Raw genomic sequence first — 27,773 nt, 5'->3', positions numbered from 1 at the left:
TTTGGGGGAAGACCCTTAACAACATACAATTTTTCTGTAAACATTGCATTTTCGTAACACAGGCGTGCATTAATACTTCCTAGGGCGTAAGTTGTTCCGTTTATTCCACGAATTCTGATTGTATCATTTTCATCAATAACCGTTCTCGGTGGAACAAGTTGTGCTGTAATAATGGAACAGCTAGCTCCACTATCCAAGATAAATGGAATTTGTTGGTCTTTGATATAAAAATTTATTGATGGTAGTCGTTTTCCTGAGTTACTCACGAAAAAGATCAATGACGTTTGCTACGTCATCTTCCGGAGGTTCTGGTCTTGGTTGAGGCACAGGGATTGCTACGTTTGCATGTCCCTGCCTTCCTCTATTGTTATGCCCTCCTCTTGGTTGATATTGGTGTTGATTATTATTTGGTTGATTATTGTACTGAGCTTGGTGGTTGTAGTTGTTTTGGTGCTGGTCGTAGTGGTTGTATTGATTTCTACCACGACCTCTATTGTGGCCATAACCTCTGGATCTGTTTCCTCTTCGGAAACTTGAGAATCCTCTGGTCTGGAATCCTCGTCCTCGATAAGGGTTTTGGGGTTTTTGCCTTGAGGGACTAGCATGAAACCACATAGCTGATTCCTCTTCAGTGTTTTGTACCTCTAGCGCATCACTGATAGCCTTCACAAGGGTATTAGGATTACGCGCTTTTAGGAAAAATTGAGTTCTATGGTCTTTCAGACCATTCGTAAACGACTTCACGGCAACGGGTTGCACAATGGCACTTGCCGCTGATTCATCGGAAAAGGTTCCTTGCGATACATGAGCTGCGGATAGTTTCGCCGCCAGATCATTCATTTCATGTCCATATTCTGATATTGTTTTCTTTTGTTGTTTCATACTGGCCATCTCCGCCTCAATGGCCTGCGGACTAAATTTAATTGAAAATTTGTCTTTTAAAAGTTTCTTCACTTCAGCCAAAGTCGTCGCGGTGGTTATTGCACCGTGAGCTGGACCTGTTAACCTGGTTTTAATAAACTTAATCAATTCTGCATCAGGGACTCCATCAGAGTAGTCCTTTAGTAGATCGATTGTTTCGAAAAATCCAAGCAACCTATCGGCCTCGCCATTAAACTTATCGACGAGCCGTAAGGCTATGCTCAAATCAATTTTCTGTGCCATGTTGATTACTTGTTGCCCAAACTCCTCTTGAATGAACAAATTTTCTAAAATCGAATCGTCCAAAATATTACCGTTTAACCTTTCAATTCCTTCGTTTATGAATTCTTTTAGTTGCCGATACCTAGCAATGAGAGAATTTTGTAACTCTGTATCAAGTTTATTTTTTGTTACAATTTCCTTTAATTCTTTATTTAAATTAATCAATGTATCTATTTTAATTTGTTTGGTTGCAGTAGCATAATCACTATATTTACGAAGGTTACTATGCAATTTCAATATTGCATCTTCAATTTGAAAAAATCTGTCCATTCCATTTCATAAAAGAATCGCTTAATCATTTTGTTTTATATTACTTACAATTAAAACTTCCTTTGCATGGAATTCTTGTTGTGTACTGCCCAAGAAAACTTATATGCGTATGTCGAATCATTTGTACATCCATAGTCTTGTTTGTTGTACCTAAAAATTTGACGAACTTTAATATTTCTTCAATTAACTTAATTTTTGTCGATACTTCCCTTTTTGGTTTATCTGGTCAGAAACCGACGACGGTATTCTTCTAACGCCATCCTCAATTCCCCATAATTGAAATTGTAAGTGTCCATGTGGTCGCGTCGTCCGGTTCGCATCACAGCTGCCGATCCAATCTGGAACACCGCTTCAACAATCAGCTCCTTGGCGTGTAATTCCTCGTTACTGATTACTGCCATCCTAACTGCACGCTCTGCCATGTCCGAAACTGCCTAAATGATTCACAAGTTGCTCGGCCACGAAATGTTCATAATGTTGGGTAATGTTTATTATGCTGGCAAATTTGCCAAGCGGGACACTCGTTCGGCGACTCTCTCCGTTTGCTGGCGATGGCACTTGATCACTGCTTTTACCAACAAATAACCTACGGCTACACCTGCTAGAACACACAGGGCCACGGTTTGTGCCGTAAGGTGTCCACTATTGGATGGTGCACTTGTAACACTGCTGGTCGGGGCGACGATCTCGTCCGCCGAAAACCAGCCCATTTCAACGGTTATTCACACGGTTATTCACTGTTCACTAATTACTTTCACAGTACCGTAATTAACTTTAATTCACAGGCAGACACCTCCTGGCAGGATCGCCATGTCTTGTTCTGACTTCTGGGGAAAGGTTCGGATGAGTTAGTCTGCCACGATTGCCGTTGTAACTAAGAATGAATGATTTATTTCTACTTCTTAACTCAATCGAGGTGGTGTGTCACACGCCTTTTTGCTGCGTGTGCAACTTATAGTTTATCGCACTCTACCGCAATGTGTTTATGCTACCATGCATAAACACGGTCGTTCGAGTTGACTCTATAAACACACAGGCGTAGTCAGGGTGTATCCACCACACATAAATATGTTCAATTCAATTAGAGGGAATTTAAATGAACTATTATTACTATCTCGAATTTTGAAACGATGATGAAGATTTGGAAAAATTGGTGTTATATTAGAAAAATAATCAAATCGAAATAATTTTCTTTCGTGTGAAGAATTTTAAGCTTAGTCAAATGTTTTTAATAGCTCATTATATGAGTTATAAATGATCAAAATTTCATTGCATTCGGTTCATTGAATCCAGAGATATAACAGCTCAAAATTGGCTATCGAAAAATTATACCTTTTTCTAGAACCTCTATAACTTTGTGTAGAATGGCCCGATCCTTCCCAAATTTTGACCACTGATACACAACTAGTTGATGAACTTACAGTAAAAATTTGAGAATATTTGATGCCCTTTTCGAAAAGTTACAGCTAGCTGAACATTTTTTGAAAATTGAAAATTTTACCTGTCCCAGTTAGTTTGAGTATCCCCTGTATATCAATATGGTTAACCAAAGATGTTTTGGAAGTATAACGCAAATATTTAAAAACAATTTACAAAAATTGTATATTTTTTTTTTTAAATTCATAGTTTCTGATTTATTTGTAGCTCTTTGACCAGAATTATGTCAATCTTATGTTATTACAAAATTATGAATTTTCCGGAAATATTCGTAGTTTCCTAATTTTTTGTAGTGTTTTTGCCCGAATAATGTCAACAATGTTCTGCAAATATATTTTAGATAAATACGCAAAAATATGGAATAATTGACAATTTGAAATTATAACAGCATTGTATATTTTTCCTAAAAAAAATCGTAGTTTTCTGTATTTTTTGTAGTTTATTAGGCAGAGTTACATCAGCAATGTTATGCAACTTGTTTTGCATAAATACGCAATTGCTTGAAAATCATAAAACATATGGGATTTTGAGATAAAGTTGAAGTTATAAAAAAATTGTATATTTTTCTTGAGAAATTCCAAGTTTTCTTAATAGATCTTTGACCAGAATGATATCAATAATGTTCGACAAGTTTGTTCTGGATAAATACGCAAATGTTTTAAAATCATAAAATGCATGGAAATTCGAGGTAAGTTTGAAGTTTTAACAAAATTGTATAATTTTCCTGATTCGTAGTTCTATGTTTTTTTTTTTTTTTATTCTTTGGTCAGATTTATACCAATAATGTTCTGCGAACTTGTTCTGGATACATATGCAAATATTTTAAAATCATAAAATCTATGGGAATTCGTGACTGGTATGAAGTTACAACAAAATTGTATATTTTTATTGAAAAAAATCGTAGTTTTCTGAATATTTTGAAGTTGTTTGGCCAGATTTATATCAATTATGTTCTGCAAACTTGTTCTGGTTAGAAACGAAAATATTTAATAGAATTTCTAAGATTTTGAGACCAATAAGATGTTATAACAAAATTGTAGATTTTTCCGGAAAAAATTCGTAGTTTTCTGATTTTTTTGTAGTTCTTTGGCCAGATATATAGATTTTGAGATCAGTTTTCTGAATTTTCTGTAGTTCTTTGGCCAGATTCATATAAATAATTTTCTGCAAACTTGTTCTGGATAAAAACGCAAATATTTTAAAATCATATTTTTTTTAATAAATCGAGATCAATTTGAAATCACAACAAAATTGTATATTTTTCCCGAAAAATTCGAAGTTCTCTGATTTTTTAGTAGTTCTTTGGCCAGTTATATCAAGTATGTTCTGCAAACTTTTTCTGGTTACAAACAAAAATATATTAACTCTCTAATACCCAATCCCGCCTTTAGACGGGGTATAGTTTGAGCATTTTTGTAATTTTTGTTTCGTGGAAAATCACTTTGTTTATATTTTTGGCTGATATTTAGGACTGTTCTGTTTATCTCAAAATATTTTTTGGTGTATTTTAAAGCGTATTTACATTTTTTAAAAACCATTGAAAAATAGATGTTTTAGTCATCTTTTAGAAGTCATTGTTTATTTTGTATTGAATCGCTACAATTAACATATTTTAATTTTTTTTTTCCAAATCATTCTATCCTTGTTTAATAGTTTAAGGGAATCGAATACACTCTAAAATTATTTTCCTTAAAATTACACGGAATATAAAATTTAAAATAATAATATTTCAACAATAATCATAAAATCTTAAAATGTTTTCATCTCAAAAAATCCGTTTCCCAAATTGGCTTCCAGGAAAAATATAAAAGTGTGGGGATGATCAAAAATAAAAATTAGAAAAATCAAAAGCTGAAATTCACGAAGTTGAGAATTAAAAAGAATCATCTTCCAAAACATGTTTAAATCGATTTTAGATAACGAAAAATGATATTTAGATCAAAATAAAAAATTTGGGTATTAGAGGGTTAAAATCATAAAATTTCTAAAATTTTGAGATCAATAAGATGTTATGACAAAATTGTAGATTTTTCCTGAAAAATTCGTAGTTTTCTGATTTTTTTGTAGTTCTTCAGCCAGATTTATATCAAGTATGTTCTGCAAATTTGTTCTGAATAAATACGCAAATATTTTAAAACCATAAATTGTATGGAAATTCGAGATTAGTTTGAAATTATAACAAAATTGTATATTTTTCCTGAAAAAAAACGTAGTTTTCTGAATTTTTTGTAGCTCTTTTGCCAGATTTATATGAGTTATATTTTGCAAACTTGTTTTGAATAAATTCGCAAATATTTATATATCATAAAATGTATGGGAATTCGAGATTAGTTTGAAATGATATCAAAATTGTATATATTTCCTGAAAAATTCGTAGTTTTCTGAATTTTGGCCAGATATATATATATATATGTATATATATATATATATATATATATATATATATATATATATATATATATATATATATATATATATATATATATATATATATATATATATATATATATATATATATATATATATATATATATATATATATATATATATATATATATATATATATATATATATATATATATATATATATATATATATATATATATATATATATATAAATAATAATCTGCAAATTTGTTCTGGATACACACGCAAATATTTTAAAACCATAAAATGTATGGAAATTTGAGATTAGTTTGAAATTATAACAAAATTGTATATTTTTCCTGAAAAATTCGTAGTTTTATGATTTTTTTTTGTGGTGCTTTGGCCAGATTTATATCAATTATGTTCTTCAAACTTGTTCTAGATAAATACGCAAATATTTGAAAATCATTAAATGTATGGGAATTCGAGATTAGTTTCAAATTATACAAAAATTGTATATTTTTCCAGAAAAATTTGTAGTTTTTTTTTTGAATTTTTTGTAGTTCTTTGATGAGAAAAATATCAATAATGTTCTGAGAATTTCTTCTTTAATTATATGCGCTCATTTTAAAATAAAAAAAAAATACATTGGTCATCGCGACAAATTTAAAGTTACAAAAGAAAATATGGTTTTCTCTGTATTACACGTAGTTTTCTGAATTTTTTGTAGTTCTTTGGCCAGATTTATATCGATAATGTTCTGAAAATTTGTTCTGAATACATACGCAAATATTTTAAAATCATAAAATGGGAATCGCAAATATGGGAATTCGAGATTAGTTTGAAGTTATAACAAAATTGTATATTTTTTCTGAAAAATTTGTAGTTTTTTGATTTTTTTGTAGTTTTTTGAAGAGAAAAATATCAACAATGTTCTGAGAATTTCTTCCTTAAGTATATGTGCACATTTTAAAATAAAAAAATACATTGGTCATCGCGACAAATTTAAAGTTACAAAAGAAAATATGGTTTTCTCTGTATTATACATAGTTTTGTGAATATATTGCAGTGTTTTGAGTGATAAATAATCACTTAAATTACACTGATAGCTTTATTACACTCGTGTGGGCTATTCACCATCAAAAAATCATGTGATCATCGCGATAAACTTAAAGTTCTGCGTGTAAGTGAAAAATAGCATCGACGCAGGAGTGTTAAGTAACTTACAGCTACAGCTAATTTACAGCTCTTTTGAAAGCTGCAATTACACTTTGTACAGCGCACAGTGGAGCACCTTATACATCATAATTATTTTGACGTATTTTTGCAACCCAAATGAAACCCAAATTAGTAATGAAACGTATTTCATAGTTTTCAATGAATTTTATAACAATAAATTCGCCTAGCAATGAGAAACAACTAATCTAACCGACTTCATTAAGATTTGATTTAAATAATACAACCATTACATAGAAAATCGATATAGTGTGTCTCCGAATATCGTGATGCTTGGTGGTTTTGTAGTTTATCGAAAATAATTAAACACGTATTTTTTTTATTTCGTCATTAGGGTGATCAATTTTATGATTGTAAGAATAAAAAAAATAAAAAAAATCACAGCTTTTGAACCAGTTGACCGATTTTAACCTTTTTTTGCCTGGAAGCAGTTTCCTGCAGTTCTAGTTTCCAGCAAAAAAAAACGTTGAGAGGGCCGAATAGTGTTTCTAGGCAAATAATATCATATAACAATATAAATATCACGATTTTTTGCAACTTTTGAAACCGGGAACATCCGGAAGGTTTTTTTATGCATTTGAAAGGGGAACAGTAGTTTTATCATACACTAAAAAAAGATTTACCGGAAAGCCGGAAAATCAACTTATTTCATTTCGAATGTGCGCCAGAGGATTCTATCAAATATTTTTTTCATTATTTTCCATATATTGTATGGAAAACTGAACGTCAATTTGTTTGTGTTTTAAATAATCAATGAATTAATTGAAAATCAATTTTATTCACTTTGTACGGTCAAAACTTAACGCGCTATGAGTGTATCGCCGGAATATCAAAGATAACGACTAAAACTCGATTTCGTCGATTTGATTTTTCCGTGACGCCATCACGGGAAAACCATGTCACTTTGTGCACTGGTCGATGAGGAAAGAGCGATCCCCCAATCACTATGTCATTGTTACCACAAAACTCTGCAAACAGCTCTCCGTTTTCGCTCATTTCTCCGAGACCATGGCGTCCCATGACGTGCTCAAAGTCCGAGTTGTCGGAACCAACCTTCGCGTTGAAGTCGCCCATGAGGATCTTGATATCACCTTTCGGAATCTTGTCCACCACAGCATTCAGTTGACTGTAGAAGTTCTCTTTATATTGCAATTCGGTAGCATCGGTTGGTGCGTAACATTGGATCATGGTGAGGTTCCGAACCCGTGTTCTGAATCTGGCTACAATCATCCTCTTATTAATAGGTTCCCACTTCATGAGCTCAGCGTGGGCGTGAGCGCTTAGCAGGAAACCAACTCCACGGTGGCGAGGAGCCTCGTAGGCCAGAGTATAGCAGAATTTGACTCGACGCCAATCTGTGTTCGGTCAACGGCCTAAGGTCCCCTATCCACCGTGGTGGGGCTGCCACCTTAGGTATAGCTTCCGGTGGAGGAGCATTTCATATTCAGCCGCTGGATGCCAAAACAGACAGCCCGTGTGCGAGTGTTGATAATCTTCTATTTTTAGGCGACAATTGCGCCTGCCACGTCAGATTACAGGTCAATGTGGGGCAGGGCAGGGAAGTGATTATTGCAATCATTCGTATCCACAGCATACCGAATATACCTCAGCGTCTGCACAAATTCATGCGGATGTCGGAGTGTTGGTGGGATATGGTTGGCATTGGGTTCAAACATTATTATTATTTATTATTATTATTATTATTATTATTATTATTATTATTATTATTATTATTATTATTATTATTATTATTATTATTATTATTATTATTATTATTATTATTATTATTATTATTATTATTATTATTATTATTATTATTATTATTATTATTATTATTATTATTATTATTATTATTATTATTATTATTATTATTATTATTATTATTATTATTATTATTATTATTATTATAATTATTATTATTATTATTATTAATATTATTATTATTATTATTATTATTATTATTATTATTATTATTATTATTATTATTAGTATTATTATTATTATTATTATTATTATTAGTATTATTATTATTATTATTATTATTATTATTATTATTATTATTATTATTATTATTAGTATTATTAGTATTATTATTATTATTATTATTATTATTATTATTATTATTATTATTATTATTATTATTATTATTAGTATTATTATTATTATTATTATTATTATTATTATTATTATTAGTATTATTATTATTATTATTATTATTATTATTATTATTATTATTATTATTATTATTATTATTATTATTATTATTATTATTATTATTATTATTATTATTATTATTATTATTATTATTATTAAAAGCTCTTACCATAGCGGAAAGCGGTTCATAGAAGCCAAACTGTGAGCGGTGAAATGGTATCGCAAGCATACGGTCAAGAGTCCAACGTTGAATCCTAGTAAGAGCGTTTAACGGCAGCTGTGCAAGGAGGGTTGGGCAGTCTATTTCACAATTGAGGATTTTTGCCACAGTCACTACTTGTTGGATGATCCGACGACGCTCTAGAGTGTCAATGCCTACCAAGCCGCAGCGGTCAACGTATAGAGCTTGCTGACGTTTATTCACCTTTCTCTTTCAAACATGCAGGTGGAATAGGATTTGTTGTCATCAGGAAAGGTTTCCCGATGAAAACAAATCCTATCCCGCCTGCATGCTTGAAAGAGAGAGGTGAATAAACGTCAGCAAGCTATTTGGCGGGAGATGGGCACGGTCCCTCCAAGGTAGCAATCGTAGAGCGTAACCTACAAAGCGTTTCTGAATCCGTTCGAACCTATCAATCCAGGTAGCTTGGTATGGACTCCAGACAACTGAGGACGATTATTTTATTGAACGAACCAGCGAGTTGTACAGCGTTTTGAGGCAATAAATGTAGGTGAAGTCTTTCCCTGGGCTTGGATTATATCTTCCAGGAAGCTTTGAATTCAGGCATGTGGCCGATGTGCTTTGCAGTAATGATTGGAATAACTGAATGTATAAGGCTGACACAAATTTCGATTTTCTCTAATGTCACCCCCCCCCCTCGGAAATTTTTTGTTGGAAATCGACATTTTGAGGGGGGATACAAATAAATTATTCATGAAATTTAGAAAATTTAAAGTGAAATTAAAGTTGTCCAGAAAATTTCTTAACAAATCCGATGAGTTTAACGATTTTGCCTAATTGTTTGGGTGATTTATCATCAAATGTATTTATTATTTATCATCCTCCCCCTTGACGAGTCAATGACCATCCCTGATAAAAAATATCATAAAAATACGATAAATTTTATTGTTACAACACCATTTTTTCGAAAAATATTCACCATTAAACGTATTGTAATTTACACGGTACACTCACCATCACCCCTATTGTTCTATACCATTCGGCGAATGGTAAATGGCACTTTTACAATAAAAAATGGTGGTCGTTATGTATCTTTACCATAAAATTTTGAGAAAATTTTCATACACTTTTTCGCGAAAAACAATAGAATGTATTGTGTTTTTATGAGACATTTTTAGGGCAATTTTCAAAAGAAAACAATATATCTTAATGTTTTTTCATTGTTCTTACAATACAAATACAATTAATTGAATGGCGTTAAATGAATCGTTGTTACAATAAAAATACAATAATATTTGTTGTTATTTGTAAGCAGTTTTCGCTTTTGAAAATCCATAGAATTCTTATTTCTTGCTAACATTTATATCCAGCATTTACGAACACTAACGGCCGCCAGAATGATATGCACATTTTATGATATGAATCAAACACTTTGATGTCTGTCTAATAAGTATTGCTTGGCAGCTGTTGAAAAGATCTATCTTCGATCTTTTCAAATAACTGCCAAATATCACAAGTCAGACCTCAGATCGTATGATCCATACCATAAATCGTTCACAATGCATGTGGCCATTAGTATCTGTAAATGCTGGAGAAAAATGTTACCGAGAAATATGATTTCTTTGGTTTTTCAAAGGCAAAATCTGTTTACATAACAACAAATATTATTGCATGTTTATTTTAACATCGGTTCAATTGACCCCATTAAACTAATTGTATTTGTATTGTTATCAATGGCAGTTTACTATTCACTAGATTTCTTTAATCTCGCCTTTAATTTATTGGAAAACATTAGAAAAATCATTGTTCATTTTTTCATGTCGTAACATTCTCACTTGGCTAAACCTGCTTTTCAGCTAGTTTTCTATAAGTACTTCCTCAGTTATTCATTGAGAGCTTCCTCTGTCAACACGGCTTGACGTCTGTCAGTCGTTGAAGTTTTAGCGAATAACATTCGATAACCGAAACATCTACTGTACTCAAATTTAAAACGAAAACTATAAAAAAATATGTCAAGTGATTTTGTATTTGATTATACAAACATGATCCAAGCAACAATAATATTTATTGTTATTTATATGTTCCGAATTGTTTTTAAGTGTGATTGAGAAATAAACTCTTTTTTAATATTGTGCGTTGCATGAAAAACACATTTATGGCGACTACTTTTCCAGGTCTTAAAAGATGGTTCAAATTCAATCGCGGTGCAAATACCACGTGTAGTCGCAGCAGTCATCACATCACCCGGCCACGTGGTGAACTTTTTTCGTGAAATCTCAAAGAACTCTATGATGGAAAATTTGAACACCAGGTCTGTTGCCTTAGGCGACTATCTCGCGCGTATCTTTGACTGCGATCAAAAGTAGTTGCCAAAGTAGATTTTATTTTGATTCTTATAATAAAAAGTCCATGAGAACTTTGCATGCGCTTTTGCAACTATTTAAAAACAACTTAAATAAATTTTTACTGATAGTAACTTCAAATTATTAGAGAACTATTGAAAAACAATCGAATCAATTAGTCACTAATAAAGCTAATGTTCACTTATTGTACGAACTATATGGGCTTGATTTCTATTGTAAAAAGTAACAATATATCTACTATGTGTTTTATTGTGAACAATAAAACCAGTCATATGTTAATAATACAGGGGATGGCCAAAATGTTTGGGATAGGCAACTTTTTTTACTCTCACAAAAAAGTTCAAAAAGCTATAACTTTTCATAGAGCGCATAAAAAAATCTCAAATTTTGACTGTTTGTCAACCTATTATGTGTGCATCATTGGTACAAATTTGGGCTCGATTGCTCAATATTTCGCAAAGTTAGAACCGTTCGGGTAAAACACTATTTTTCAGACAACTCATTTTTGAGCTGTCATATCTCGGAAACCAGTGAACCGAATTGAATGAAATTTTGAACGTACACTAACAATATGTAAATGCTTCACAAACTGTTAAAACATTGGTACTTTTTAAACGTTGAAAAAAGTTATCATGGATTGACACTTTTTGGATTTTTCTCGAAAAAATGTCATTTTTTTACATCAATGTCAATTAGTTTTAGTGTTAATATCCAAAGATTTTCCACTTCTGTTCTCAAGTTATCTCTAATCAGATATATTAGAGCCTGTTTAAATTGAAGGAAGAACACATTTAGTAATTTTTGTGTGGTATTGTTAATTTGACTTATTTTCCTCTATATGGGTAAAAATTTCAATCCGGTATAATTTAATTCGCCGTGAGGAAATATTACATTGTAAAACGTCGTATTAAGTATCAATATATTGTTGATAAACGTTAAAAAATTCATTCAATTCGGTTCCCTAGTTTCCGAGATATGACAGTTCAAAAACTAGTTGTCTAAATAATAGTGTTTTACTCGAACGGTTCTAACTTCGCGAAAAATTAATCAATCGAGCCCAAATTTGTTGCAATGAAGCACATATAATAGGTTGACAAACAGTCAAAATTTGAGATTTTTTGATGCACTCTATGAAAAGTTACAGCATGTTGAATTTTTTTGTGGGAGAAAAAAAGTTGCCTATCCCAAACATTTTGGCCATCCCCTGTATTTACCATGTAAGGAATGGTAATTTTTTATCCGGGCAAAGTGACAAAAAAAGAAAATGAGATTTGTTCCGGCCTAATCAATGGCAAATAATTCTGTAAAAATCAGACCTTCAAGTCATCTGATATAGTTATACTGATCATGCTGTTGCATAGTATATCGAACATTTGTCGAAGTAATTTATGTGCCGGGAAAATATAATTCCAAGTTGGTGAGAATATTACAAACTGAGGAAGGGTAATAGGCCCAGTCAGACCCCTGAATGGGCAATGTGGGTTAGTGTATGGGAATGCCATTAAAGGTTTGTAATATTCTCCGAGGCTTTCGAAATCCAACAGGGCGCGTCCCCGGGTTGCGGATAGGGGGAAAAGGGAGATTTTTCGCATTTGTACTGTAATCAGCCAATGTGATATTATCTCCTATGGTGTTGTAGTGCGAATGAATGATCTCATTCTATGGGAATTCGAACCTTGTAATGTATTGTTTATTAACTCCAATTTTCTAAGCTTGACAAGGTTTTGAAGACAAACATGTGATGAGAGAATTGCCTAATAGGAAAGTCACATCAGCAAAGCTTTTACATATGCAAATGCTATCCATGGGGTCATGTCTAGCATTTAATATGTATGGCAATGACTGGTTCTTACCTAGCAGGCGTACTACAAGACCACGCGGACAATTCGATTAAAGGCTTAATTGGGAATAATATATTTTCCAAACCAGGATGAATTGGGCATACAACTGATTCGAAGCAGTCTAAAAATGGTGTGCCTGAACGTTAACCAAGCGTATCCTTTCGAGTTTACCCTTCCACTAACAACACCCTAATTCCCGTGACACCTAGGCCTGAGAGATCGTAGAGTTGTCTACATTTTTCATAGGTGTCCAAAACTAACCATCCTTTCCCATTCCTCAGCAGTCGCAAGGACGTGGCCAGGACAGTGCTCGACCATTGGAGGATTGCGTCAGTCTTGTCTAAGAGTCAGAGATTAGTCCCAAATCTTTGTGCTTTGGTTCGGACGGGAAGGAGGCAACCCTCAAAACAGCGGTCTAGGACTGTACCACCTACGAATTTGTGCGACTCGCTTAATGCTAATGCTAATTGGGAATAATATATTTTCCAGAACTGAAGGGACATTTTTTCCGGGGTGACTGGCGAGTCGGAAAGGGTAGAATTTTCCGTTTGTTATAATTGACAAAATAAACAATCGGACGCTTTTTTGACTTGCTTGGTATTGTGTGGATTATTGTTTTTTGGTTTTGGAAGGTATGCGATTCACTATTGAGCCTTAAAATTATTTTGCATCTGAATAGCATTGATATTGTCAAGTCTGTACCAACACCCTAATCCCACACCAAAATACCCTTTTCCTATCCCATGGCGTTTATGTGGTCAGCAAAGACTATTCAGCCATTACCCCTCCTTATCATCGGCTTTGGAATGACTTGCGCTCTCATTGCCCCACCAAATGCTGCAAAATGAAAATGAAAATGAAAATGGAATAAATGTCGGTGAAGTCTTTGGCAGTACGCATGATGAATCCTAGCTGTCGATTGGCGCGATCGATGATCTCAGCATGGTGTTCGTTGAAAGTTAGTTTGGTATCAAGCAGTATTCCCAAATCATTCACTTGCTTAACGCGCTGAACAGTTGTATCGCCGATTTTATAGTCCATGTGGAAAGGATTGACAGAACGGTGAAATGTTATAACTTGACATTTACTAATGCTGAGCGTCATGCGATGTTCTCCACACCATCTGACAAATATATCCAAGAACATCTGCAGTCGCTCGCAATCCGCCGGACTTTCATAGACAACGTAGATCTTAAGGTCATCAGCGTGCCTACAGCCAACACCCAGCAGAACAGCAACGTCATTGAAATAGAGTGCAAATAGGAGAGGCCCGAGATTGCTCCCTTGCTGTACGCCCGATGGTTTCATGAACCAGAATGAAGTATACGATCCTAACTTGACGCAGAGTCTCCTACCACATACGTAAGATTCTAACCAAGTCACCATGGCGGTTGATGCACCCAGTTTTGCCAGCTTGCATAATAGAATACAATGGTCAATTTTGTCGAAAGCTGCCTTCAAATCTGTGTAAATTGCATCCATTTCCATTGCTTTCCATTTTCTAAATGGTTAATACAATCAGAAGTGAAGGAGAGAAGGTTGGTCGTCACTGACCTGCTGGGATAAAACCCATGTTGATCGGTGGAAATGTACATTTTCGTTTGGGAGAATAGGCAATCGTTCATTATAGTCTCGAACAACTTTGAACCAGCACATAATAACGTGATTCCGCGGTAGTTTCGAACATCTCGCTTCGCTTGTCACCGTTCTTGCATACTGGAAACATGAACGAATTGATGCGTGGATGCCAGGCGTAAGGTGATAGATTAGTGTACTTCTTACTCTGAAGATAATGTGGCACAGTTCGCTTGATTGCATAACTCGTAGGCGTTATATGATAGATTGATACTGTGCTAAGAAAGTTGGAAGGAAGGAAAACGGCTTTTTCAACACGCTTCTGTTCTAGCGACGGCCATGAATCTGTCCATTAATTACGTAAGGGTTTATGGGGGGAGGGGGGGTTTGAGAAATCTCACGCGCTATACAAAAATATTTGGGTTCTCATACAAAAAATCTTACAAGGGGGGGTAGGGGTGTCGAAAAACCGTAAAATTTCCCTTACGTGATTAATGGACAGCCCCTTAGTTGTATAAGGTACACCGGGGCAAGTTGAAACAGGTGGGGCAAGATGAAACGTAAAGTTTTTGCTAAAAGTTTGTTTGAATATAAAACTATGTATTATGGAAATCAAATTGTTTATCATTATTAAAAAAAATCATGTTAACCCAGGGTTCATCTTACCCCACCCGTTTAAACTTGCCCTGGTGTACCTTATGTAGAGAGGAAGGACAAAGTATACAGAAAGATACAAGTAGGAGGAAAGGAATGGGCCAGGGATTGAACCCAGGACCTTCTGCATACGAATCAGAAGCGCTAGCCACTTGACCACCCAGCCCGTCCAACCACGCACGGTGCTCCATTTACCGTTATTATAAAATAAAATATACCATCAAAACCTGAAACGCCATTCTCTTTATTTATCTATCCTACACCTCTGGGCAAATTTTTAAAATCATCGTTGGGCGAAATTTTGAGTAACGCCCTTTTAAAGGGCCTAACCTCTAAAAAATCGTGTTTTCTGTAAAATAACACCACATTTCATAGCAGAATCATGAACTAAAGGCATAAATAACAAAAATTATCATGAATAATATTGAAATTTGGTAGTATGCATCCATATAAATATTAGTGGAGTGCATTTTCTATCAAAATTGGTCATTACGTCAATATACGGTAGGTGTTCTTAGGGCCTATAGAAAACAAACATTTCATCAATGTAACAATTCAAATAAAAGTATATTGTATTGTGATTCCATATGTCTATAGATGTTCATATTACTCTCAGTCAAGGCGATAGTATTCACATGCATCTATCACCAACATTTCAAAAGGACGTAACTGATCTTCAACACAATATCTTCTCCCATAGCTGTAGATCGTATCTCATCTTTCCCAGGACACCAACAACCACTATCGGAAAGAATTGCATTTTCTCCGTCCAGTAGTGGTTGTACATTGCGTCGGAGAGATAAAGGTTTGGTTTCAGCAAGCAGTTTCGCCTTTTTGAAATGTTATCATCGATTGAGTTTAAATAAGGGCGAAAGTAACATGATCGATTTCTCTTCATCGACTCTCTTTTCTGCAAATTAAAGTGACAAGATGCAAATTAAATCGATTTTTTTACACTTCGAGGCACTTTACTAGCGATTTATTTTCAAAAAGTGTAACCATACTTGCATCTTGTCACTTTAATTTGAAGAAGAGAGAGTCGATGAAGAGAACTCGCTCATGTTACTTTCGCCCTTATTTAACCCGGGGTGGTCACGTCGTGTACTGAGTACACGCACCATGAAAAATGCACGCTTGTGATACACAGTGTGAACGTAGTGCCGTTGTAGGTAGTTGAAGACGCGACTGCTCGAGAGTTAAGCTCAATCTAGATTATACTAACACTTGAAAAGTGCGTAACAAACATTGCAAATTTCTGCTTCTTCAGATCCTCCTGAGCGTATTTCCCATTATTCACGTAAACTCTAACCAGTAACAGGTAGAGCAGTCTCCCCTCTATCTGATAATTAGATAAATTTGCATGAATGAATTGAAACACGCCTAGGAGAGACGGAAGAAGTTGAGGCGTTCAACGGTTGTTCCGCCCTTTTCACATGTTCGTCTAGAGAGCGTACACTCTCTATACAGCAAATCTGCTTTAAAAATAATAGCCAAATATGGGCAACCATAATTAAACAAAAAGAAATATGTCTGTGTGCCAAATATTTTTTGAGATTATACCTATAAGAATAGAAAACCAAAAGCATTACAAGGCTAAAAGACAAAAAGTTGAAACAGGCTTCAAATAATCGAACATAATATGCTGCATGAAAATTCTCTCTCTTTTTTTTAACATGTAGGTAAGACCTTTTGTTCCTACTAATTTTACTTTTATCGACCTACATTGCAAGAAAAAATATCGCGCAAAGTTGTGCAAAAATGTAAATAGATATCGGCACCAACATTTTAAAAGGACGTAACTGCTTTTGCCACCAATGCCTTCTCATAAAGCTGTGGACCGTATCTCATCCCTCCCGAGCAATCCACTAGCACAAATAGAAAGATAAAATCCTCCTCTTTCGTTTAATGGATGTGAATTGCGTCAGATGAATGATATACGATGCACAGCTCTGTGAGAAGTAATTGGTTGTAAAAGCAGTTACGCCCTTTTGAAATGTTGATGCCGATATGCGTGGTTGCATTTAACTGTTTCGGTGTCTTCTGCGCGGTCAATCCTTAGCTATTTTTCGCACTTATCGTAGAAGACACGAACACGATGTGATGTACTGGCGACGATCTATTAGCGATTTTGAACATTTTTGCGCTATAATCTACGGTTAAAGGCGCAATATTGTCTTTCGATTTTTTTTTTCATTTCTGCGTTTTGTCTTCTCAGCCTCAGCATTTCAACAGGGCGTAACAAATTTCCAAAACAACACCTTTTGCAAAGCTGTGGCATGGCACTTCAAAACGAAAAGAATGTTCCTCTTTTGATGGCTTACATTAGAGGGGTGACATGCAATCCACATCCATAAAAGAAGGTGCCGTATCAAAAAGCAGTTACGCCCTTCTGAAATGCTGAAGCTGATGAACACAAAACGTACAAATGATAATAATTGAAAGACAAAAGGTCGAATAAAAGTTAATTCAGAAGGGACAAAAGGTCTTACCTACATATTTTGAAAGAAGAAAAAAATTTCACCCTGCAAATTATGCTTGATTATTTGTTGCCTGTTCCGACTTTTTATCTTTTGGCCTTTCCATATTTTGGTTTTCTAATTCTTATAATTCAAGATATTTGGCACACAGACATTTCTTTTTGTTTAATTTATGGTTGCCCATATTTTTGACTATTGTTTTTAAAGCGGATTTGCTGTATAGAGAGTGTACGCTCTTAATATATCGGTACTAACATTTCAAAAACGCGAAACTGCTTGCTGAAACCAAACCTTTATCTCTCCGACGCAATGTACAACCACTACTGGACGGAGAAAATGCAATTCTTTCCGATAGTGGTTGTTGGTGTCCTGGGAAAGATATGAGATACGATCTACTAACAGCTATGGGAGAAGATATTGTGTTGAAGATCAGTTACGTCCGTTTGAAATGTTGGTGATGGATGCATGTGAATACTATCGCCTTGACTGAGAGTAATATGAACATCTATAGACATATGGAATCACAATACAATATACTTTTAATTGAATTGTTACATTGATGAAATGTTTGTTTTCTATAGGCCCTAAGAACACCTACCGTATATTGACGTAATGACCAATTTTGATAGAAAATGCACTCCACTAATGTTTATATGGATGCATACTATCAAATTTCAATATTATTCATGATAATTTTTGTTATTTATGCCTTTAATTCATGATACTGCTATGAAATGTGGTGTTATTTTACAGAAAACACGATTTTTTAGAGGTTAGGCCCTTTAAAAGGGCGTAACTCAAAATTTCGCCCAACGATGATTTTAAAAATTTGCCCAGAGGTGTAGGATAGATAAATAAAGACAATGGCGTTTCAGGTTTTGATGGTATATTTTATTTTATAATAACGGTAAATGGAGCACCGTGACCACGCTATCTTCACTTAGGCCATTACAAATATTTATTTCATTTTTTGTCACATAACTCTTTGGCTGGTCGAGGAGGGGGGGGGGGGTTTGCGTAAAAGTAATAAAGCATTTAATTTGAAAAATACTAAAAACTCATCGGATGTGTTAAAGAATTTTCACCAATGTCCGATATTTTGATAAATATTTTCTATCTGCCCCCTAAAAATGCAAATTCTAGCCAAAACTTTTTGAAGGGTGTGGGGGAGACAAAAAGTCACCATTAAATTTGTATCAGCCTTATGAAAAAAAAAATCTATTTCACTTCAATCTTCAAATGGTCGGCGTTAGGTCAGAGGGGACCAAGTAACAAAATTGACGAAAATTAGATTTTTAGGGCATTTGATTAAGAATTCCTGAAGCTACTTGGAACATTTACCCAATTTTCCTAATGTTACAATTAACGAGAGTTATAGCACAATTTTCTTCTGATTGAACTGCAAAAATCGATAATAGTGTGCAGTCAGAGTAGACCATATGCTTGATGTCAAGAGAGTTGAAAAAATATGTTATGGTTAAAATCCAATAAATATAATAGTTTATCATCAAAATTTGATACGTTTCCAAATCGTATGACATCCTAATGCATTTTCTGATGATTATTGGTCAAGAAAGCACGTGAAATTCCATTTTATAATGGTCAATATCGAATTTTACAGATCATCGTGTTGAAGCATATTGTGGCATTTCGCGTGCAGACAGAGTGGACCATGTGTCTCTAAGAAAAATAGTTGAAATTACCTTATTCTTCGTAATCCTTTCCAAATCAAAATATGTTTGTTTAGTAGCTGTTGGGCATCATATTGAAATGTACCAATACCCGTTTCATGAAGAAATTTATTTTACCGATTATTTAAGAATTTTGTACTTGGCAGAGTGAACGAATTTTTTAAAAGTGCCAGTCCTCTGAATAAATTATTATGAACTGTGTAACTACAATATTTCAAAAACGTACCGAACTATGGAAATACATTCAAAAGTTGTTAGCTATTAAATGTTGAAGTTAAGAATTCTTAAATAGCTCATTAATTGACTACCCTTCATGTGATATTGAACTGTTGTACTTGTTCCACTCTGACTGAACATAAAAATTGAAAATGGTAATGAACAGTGTAATAAAAGAAATATCAAATTAAAACTTCCTGCTCACATTATACACCACTCTTATTAACTGTTGTTCTACTTATTATTTTTTCATCAATATGTAAAAACTTGAGTGTGAACTATAGTTGGTTGTAGGTTTTCCAAAAACCGTTCAGTCAGAGTGGACTAAGTACAATCAATTACTTAGCAATTTCTCGGTTTCAAACCTTATTTCGCGTTTTTTTCGCGATTAATACAGAGCGATGCTGTGATGAATAGTTATTAAGATTTATGGCAAAAATTCAAGAACATTTGTTGAAAAATTCAAAACTTATACAGTTGCAAACTTTAAAGTCGTCTTTCTAGAAATTAAGTAAAAGACACATGATCCTCTCTGACTTAACGCCGACCAAATATGAAAAGAAAAAACGAATTTCTATCTCACTTCTAGGTGGAATAATCATATTAGTGATACTTCCAAAAGAAGGGCTCTAATATACCAAACAACTTCTTAAAAGACATTAAACCTCTAAAATTAACTTTTCAGTTAGAAAATGATTATTATCATCAAATTGGGCCTTTGGAAACAGTGTGCATTACCTTAGTCCAAGTATTGGTAGTGACATCGTATCGCTCAACCGAATCGAATATAGAAAGACCATCATGTCCACCTAGAACAGTATATATGCAAAATCAATCAGTTAATCGGAAAGGTTATCTTGAGAGTAGTCATACTGCACTACCACTGTTTATATAGGGTGCTGGCCATTTGGGCAGACGATCCTATTTTGGGCACTATAACGCAGTCAATTTAATACCAACTGAATGAAATTTTTGTACACGACTAAATAGGGGCCGTGCACAAATTACGTCACGTTTTGGAGAGGGAAGGGAGAAGGGCGAGGTTCAGAACGTTACGACCCATAAAATAAATGGTGAGGTCCCATACAAAAAGTGTGACATAGGTGGGAGAAGTTGTTGAAAAAGGTCGATTTTTGCGTGATATAATTAGTTTATCATCCCATACTGTACTTACCTCACCGTGCACAAAAATTCAAGTCAATTAGTAAAAAACTTAATTAAGTTATGCGCAAAAAGTGCACAAAATACGACCCCTACACCTAAGTACACTAAAACCTCTATTTCTGCATGTTTTTTATGCACTTTTATGCACCTTTTATATGCCCTGCATAAAAAGAGGGAAAGCTACTCAGAACCAATATTGTGCATATGAATATTGCAACGGTGGCCAGAGGATGTTTATAGGGGAGAGCAAAGGAAGGTTACAGCGGCGTTTCAGGGGGTCCCAAGGTGTTTCAGTGGGGTACCAGGAGGGTTTTCGGGGATTTCGGAGCCTGGAATTTGGAAGCATTTTGGAGGAATTTCAGGAACCTTCAGCGGATTCAGGGGCGTTACGCAAGCGTTACGAAGGAGTTTCTAGGGGTTTCGGACCGTCTCAGGTGCTGTTGCGTATGAAAACGCATCCGAAAGTTTTACCTTGAAATATTAATTATATTTAAACTTTAGCACCCCTAGTGTAACAATGTGTCTCTATCAGTGCTGAAAATTTCATTTCGTCATATCCAAATTCAACCACCTACAGCTCATTTTAGAAGCTGAACCTGAGAATATGGTAAAAGAAAAACTTGTGCGGCTAGACCAGTTCTGCAAGAAAGTCACGGAAAAACTGCTATTTTTCGAATATTTAAGGTAAATGTCACGGACTACCTGTGAAAAATGCCAAATGATATTCACCGTGAATATCATTTGGCATTTTTCGAAGGTAGTCCGTGACATTTACCTTAAATATTCGAAAAATAGCAGTTTTTCCGTGACTTTCTTGTAGAACTGGTCTAGCCGCACAAGTTCTTCATATACCATATTCTCAGGTTCAGCTTCTAAAGTGAGCTATAGGTGATTGAATTTAGATTTGACGAAATGAATTTTTCAGCACTGGTCTCTATATAGCCAAGAGTAAAGTACTTCAATCAGAAGTAAAGATGAGTAGCTACAGCGAGGAGGTGGTAGAATGGACTGACGCACCGAATTTGTAAGAATTTTTGTACATGTTATTATATGTTTTATTTAATAAAATATCATATTAGCTTTATAGCTGATCGCAGGAGAATCAATATATTTCCTTTCTGCTGAAAGAGTCGGATCTCGTCACCATCTCTCGCAACCGCAACAGGTGCGTTACATAGGGTCCGAGGGGGGTTTCAGGGGGATCTCGGAGGCGTTTCTTTTGAAACTCCCCTGAAATACCCTTTGATTTAAAGGTGTTCTTGAACCCCCCTGATACGACCCTTACCTAAAATTCCTCGAAACGCCCCTGAAATTTCTGTAACCCCATTTAAACGCCCTTGAAATCATCATAATCAATTTTAAATGCTTCTGAAACCTTTTGGACGCCTTTAATAGGGTCCATAAACCCCCTAAAACGCAGCTGAAAACCCTTTGAAACACCCCTGAAATGCTATCAAACGCCCCTACAATCTCTAGGAACCCCCCTAAAATGTTCCTGAATCACCCTGAAACTCTCTTAAATTACTCTTAAATGACTCTAGAATACCTTGAAACGTCCCTCAAACCCTTTGCAACGCCCTTCAAAGGCTTATGAGATCCCTTGAATTGCCAATAAAGCCCCTTGAAACGTCCCTGAAACCTCCTTTACGCTATTGGAATGCCCCTGAATTCCCCGTAATCCCATTAATACTTACACCAACAAATCTTGACAGATAGCCTTTAAAAGGCTCCCTGGAACAACCTCTTAAACGCCGCTGAAACCGCTTGGAACTCCTTTTTTGGGTTCTCTGGGCACTCTATAGGAACATCCTTAACCCCACCTCAAATACCCAGGAGCAAAACCTGTTTTCGCGAACTAGATTCCCTCATTGAAGCCCAAACTTAATTTATGCATAAATTTCCCTCTTTTTATGCCTTTTTTTATAATTTATGCACATTTTTAATTTATGTGGTCCCATCCATGTGCATAAATAGAGGTTCCAGTGCAGTAGTACTTTTATCCATTTCAGCAGTTATAATATATGTATAAGGAAACATGAATAGGTGCAACAAATATGTATAAGGAAACATGGATAGGGGTAACTTACCTAAGGCATACACATAACCTCCCAAGGGAGCAACACCACCTGAAATACAATAATTAAAAAAAAAAACTTATAAGGTGCTATCCATAGATAACGTAGGTCTGCTAATAAGTATCGTAATCTGGTGTAACATCGATATGTTTAGTCTTTCTCTAAAGGGTGTGAACACTCAACTAGATTGCAAGTAGAACATTTATGTATGACGAATAGCATCTAAAGTCAAATTTCTCGAAGTAAAACAGTTTCTGAAACTTACCTGCAGAACGGTATTTCATCATTGGGGCCACAGTTGTCCATGAATCTGTCTTGGGTGAATAGCATTCAACCTGTAAATATGTCATGGTAGGATTAAAAGTTTGGTTTTCAAGCAGGCGTACAAGTCCAATACAAAAAGTCTGTAAGAAATAAATCAATGCGACACAAGTACCAATATCATAACATCGCACAGTGGGACGAATTCAAAAAAGTGGCAGATTGGGTTATCGTTATAGTCATTTGGTGTCTCCGGAAGTGTTTTTTTGTTTGTAAGTACTGTAAACTGGGGTGTAGTTGATCAGTGGGGTGAACCTGATCACTCATTTATTCGCGGATATCGACTTTCAAGGAAGCAACAATTATAGTTAACCATTCGCATTCCAATGACATAATATTAAAATGGAATGATAACTTCCTTGAAAGTCAATATCCGTGGGTAATTGAGTAATCAGGTTCACCCTACTGATCAACTACACCCCAGTTTACGGTACTTTTCAAAGATGCAACATTTCTTGGGTGAAGATTGATACGTTTTTATTCTATTTAAGTAAAAATCAAGTTTGAATTCAGTTAGATTGAATTATTTTTTTGAATATTTTGATTTGGATTTCAACGTTTGTTTGTCTTTTATAATGTGATATTAGTTTTCATTATTATTTTAGTTAATTTGTAGCTTTTGACGTTTTTATCTTTTTAAGTAAAATCTTATTTGAATTGGATTCGTTGAATTTGTCTTTGAGCTTGAACCGCTTCATTTAGTTGAGATTATCCGTTTCATATATGGTTTGTGTCTAGGCTAAGCTAATAATGATTCATGTTACATATCTTACAGGTTTTTTTCGTTGGCGCAAAATAGTTTTGCAGACATGTGCGAGTTGAATTTGGCGCACTTGTAAATAATTGTTTGTACATTGAATAGACGACTGCTTCAATAGCAGGGCATTTACTTGACTAGAGAAATCGACTTGACTCCATCACTTCTAGTAAGAGTCGGCTGGAGAACAGAAGTGAGCTTCGGCGACCTTCTTCCAGTTTTAAGTTTCGTCGAGGTGTGTAGTGTTTTATAATAATGTAGGTTTGTGAAGTAGTGTCGTTTGAAATGAATTTATAATAAATTTCACATTTCTTTTGTCACAAGAGCAAACTGATGTGTCTCTGACAAATTTTGGGCCGCTGAATCCGAACCCGGGCTCAGATTTGCTTCAGCATGTCACAATTTTGAGCTATACCTAAATTTATACGGCAAAATATGCGATTTTGGGCTTTTTGGACTGCCAGCCATTAAGCATGGAAATATTTTTTTCGAGCAATCCGAGGAGCAATCAAAAGTTGACATCCATTTTAACGACTCATGCGAAATATTTCGTCTTACTAAATCAAATTTGATGAATTTAACCATTTCATATTAATATGTAAACTTGCATGCAACTTTTGGAAAGTGACTTGTATGAGAAATATCGTACCTAACATAAATCGCCTAAAACTATTAAATTCAATTTGGTAAAAAACAAACACACACACACACACACACACACACACACACACACACACACACACACACACACACACACACACACACACACACACGCGTCGTGATGGTCGACGACCGCTTAAACTTTAACGCGCACGTTGACTACGCCTGCGAAAAGGCGGCGAAGGCGGTTAACACAGTAGCGAGGATTATGCCAAACCCGGGCGGTCCAAGAAGCAGTAAGAGGCGCCTCTTGGCAAATGTTGCAACCTCAATACTTAGGTATGGAGTGCCAGCCTGGGCTCCGGCGCTAAAAACGAAGAGAAACCGTGGAAAGCTGGACAGTGTGTTCCGGCTCATGGCAATGAGAGTCGCGAGTGCGTACAGAACAATCTCTTCGGAGGCTGTATGCGTTATCGCTGGGATGATGCCCATCTGCATTACCCTAGAGGAAGACGTCGAGTGCTATCGGCGGAGTAACGCAAGGAACACGAGAGCAGCTGCTAGAATGGACTCGCTGGTGAAGTGGCAACATGTGTGGGACAATGCGGCGAACGGAAGGTGGACCCACCGACTGATTCCAAATGTGTCGGCGTGGGTGAACAGGAAGCATGGGGAGGTGAACTTCCATCTGACGCAGTTTCTGTCCGGGCATGGCTGTTTCCGGAAGTACCTGTTTCGATTCGGTCACCCGTCTTCCCCTCTGTGTCCGGAGTGTGTGAACGTGGAGGAAACACCGGCGCACGTCGTCTTCGAATGCCCTAGGTTCTCGGAGATGCGCAGGGTTATGCGCGGCCTGACGGTCGACAACATTGTCGAGGAGATGTGTCGCCACGAAGACACGTGGAACGCTGTCGACAGAGCAGTAACGGGGATGCTGTCCGCGCTGCAGAGGAAGTGGCGAGAAGACCAAAGAGTATTGGGCCGCGATCGGAGTAGGCTTGATCCACCGCCGGGGACTTGACCGAGTCGTCCGTTGCGTAGTACCGGTTATAGGTCGTCGGGGCGCCGGTGAACCGGAAGTCTACCACCAACCGGAATCGCCGGGCCGACTTCGGCACCTTACTGGTCGGGATGAAAACATCGGTGTCGAGAGAACTTCCACCGTCGGGGTCTTTCTCTGTTGGAGTAGGCTAGGTCCGTCCACCGCCGGGGACTAGACCGAGTAGACCGCGAAAAAGCACCGGTGCTTGGTCGTCAGGGCGCCTGTGAACCGGAAGACAGTCTCCAACCGGAATCTCAGGACCGACCTTGGCACCAGCCTGGGAAGTATCGGGAACGGAAGAAGTTTCAGTGTCGAGGAACTCTTCGTCGGATAGGGTACATCCACCTTCGGGGACTATCCGAGTCGTGCACGAAAAGTCGGAGTGCTAAATGGCACACGGACGGCAATAGAATAACAAATTTGGTGTATGTTTGTACTAACTGTATCGCTGAATGGCGATAGGTTAGATACCAACACTAGAACGATTAGAATAATAAATTTTGAAGCGACAAAATGTGCATGAGCGCAGAAAAAGAAGAGCGCATGAGCGCATTGCCCCCCCTGAAGCAGTCGCGTCAGTGGTACCAGGGGGATCGAGGCAAGTAGCAGAGTTTTTCCATTCGGTTTTCTCTGCTAAGGGAGGTAGGGAGGAAAAAAAAACACACACAAAAAAAAACACACACACACACACACACACACACACACACACACACACACACACACACACACACACACACACACACACACACACACACACACACACACACACACACACACACACACACACACACACACACACACACACACACACACACACACACACACACACACATACATACACCAAGGAGAGGACCCTCCTTGGACAAAGGTAGAGCGGAGGAAGAAGAAGAGGAATCCGCAGGTAGAAGAGCAAGGCGCCAAGCCAAGGCGCAGGAGGGTACGTGCCAAGCGCGAGAAAGGTGACGCGCTCGTCATCAAGACTGAACAGTCGAAATACTCGGACGTCTTGAAGGCGATGAGGCGCGACGCCAAGCTTGAGGGTCTTGAAGCCGACGTACGCAGTATCAGACGTACTCGTACGGGCGAAATGATCCTGGAGCTTAAGCGCGAGAAGGATCACAAGGGCGCCACCTACAAGAGGTTGGCAGAAGAGGTCTTTTGGTTTGCTTTTTAGTTGGGTTTTGCCCCAACCAGTGAACATTCAACCATCGAGACAGCCCATCTAACGAGCTCTCAACGAACGAATCGTCAGAATATACCTCCAACAAGCTGTAGTACAAGCAGATGGAGGTGATCATTGCGATACACAAACGTATGAGTGTTTTAGTTTATCAAATAATCCTTTATAATCTTCACAACATGTGCATTTCTCTGCATTAGTCGACCCAAACTCATTAAAATTGTTCAAAAAAGTACATTCTTGTATGTATGCAAGCTGAATTATTGTTGTATTCTAATCTAATCTAATCTAATCTAACACTTGCGCAGCCAGTACAAGAAAGCAACCTGGACAATAATCAGGTTTGATTACGCCTGATTATTTTTCTTGTCAATATTGCAGCATATCAAAGATATGACACAAGCATCAAAGCGGCCAGGCCTACTGCGCAGCATTTACCGCAAAGATGATTCTTTGAAATGATTCGATTTCAAAAAAAAACATTTGTTTAAATCGGATCACTTCTCGAATCTACAGGGGAGGAAGGATGCGTGGACATACCGTACCAAACGCTCCGAGATTGATGAAATTAGGTATGTTGTTGTATAAATAGATAAAGATAAAAGAAGCATGAAACGTTCTCACCGAATTTTGTTAACTCATCCGTGGATCCGCTTGAGGAATAAAACTTGCGACGTCCCGTTGCCCAATGTAGATAACCGGATTATCTGGTCAATAATGTAGTGTTGCACATAGTCACGTCACAATGAAAAAACGATCCGATTCGGCCAAACCTAAACTCGCGCACAGCATCTTCGCAGTAACTCAGTACATCTCTAAAAGCCCCACTCTCCCTTTCACAATTGACCCAACACAACTTCTAAAATCTGCGGGCCACTTCATATCACACAACCCGCGATATCCTTCATCAGAAGTCACTGTCTGGGTGGCACAGCTCCGAACGATTAACCAGCAGCGAGCGATGAAACA

The 27,773-nt window shown here is 36.3% G+C and overlaps 1 protein-coding gene across 4 annotated transcripts in view; it reads right to left on the bottom strand.

The window, feature by feature from the left end:
* LOC109419430 (kelch-like protein 18) overlaps window positions 1-27,773 on the bottom strand; it is a 386,574-nt gene that overhangs the window by 269,496 nt on the left and 89,305 nt on the right. For all 4 annotated transcript variants that reach the window (XM_062858821.1, XM_062858820.1, XM_062858819.1 and 1 more), the window contains exons 8-10: window positions 23,170-23,239; window positions 22,917-22,955; window positions 20,404-20,474 (exon numbers count right to left, since the gene is read on the bottom strand). In XM_062858821.1, the coding sequence (XP_062714805.1) occupies window positions 20,404-20,474; window positions 22,917-22,955; window positions 23,170-23,239 (180 nt within the window). The remainder of the gene's footprint in view (window positions 1-20,403; window positions 20,475-22,916; window positions 22,956-23,169; window positions 23,240-27,773) is intronic.

This window comes from Aedes albopictus, chromosome 3, assembly GCF_035046485.1.
Source record: "Aedes albopictus strain Foshan chromosome 3, AalbF5, whole genome shotgun sequence".
In the NCBI taxonomy this organism is placed as follows: Eukaryota; Metazoa; Arthropoda; class Insecta; order Diptera; family Culicidae; genus Aedes; species Aedes albopictus.
This window is presented reverse-complemented; position numbering and strand designations above follow the sequence as displayed.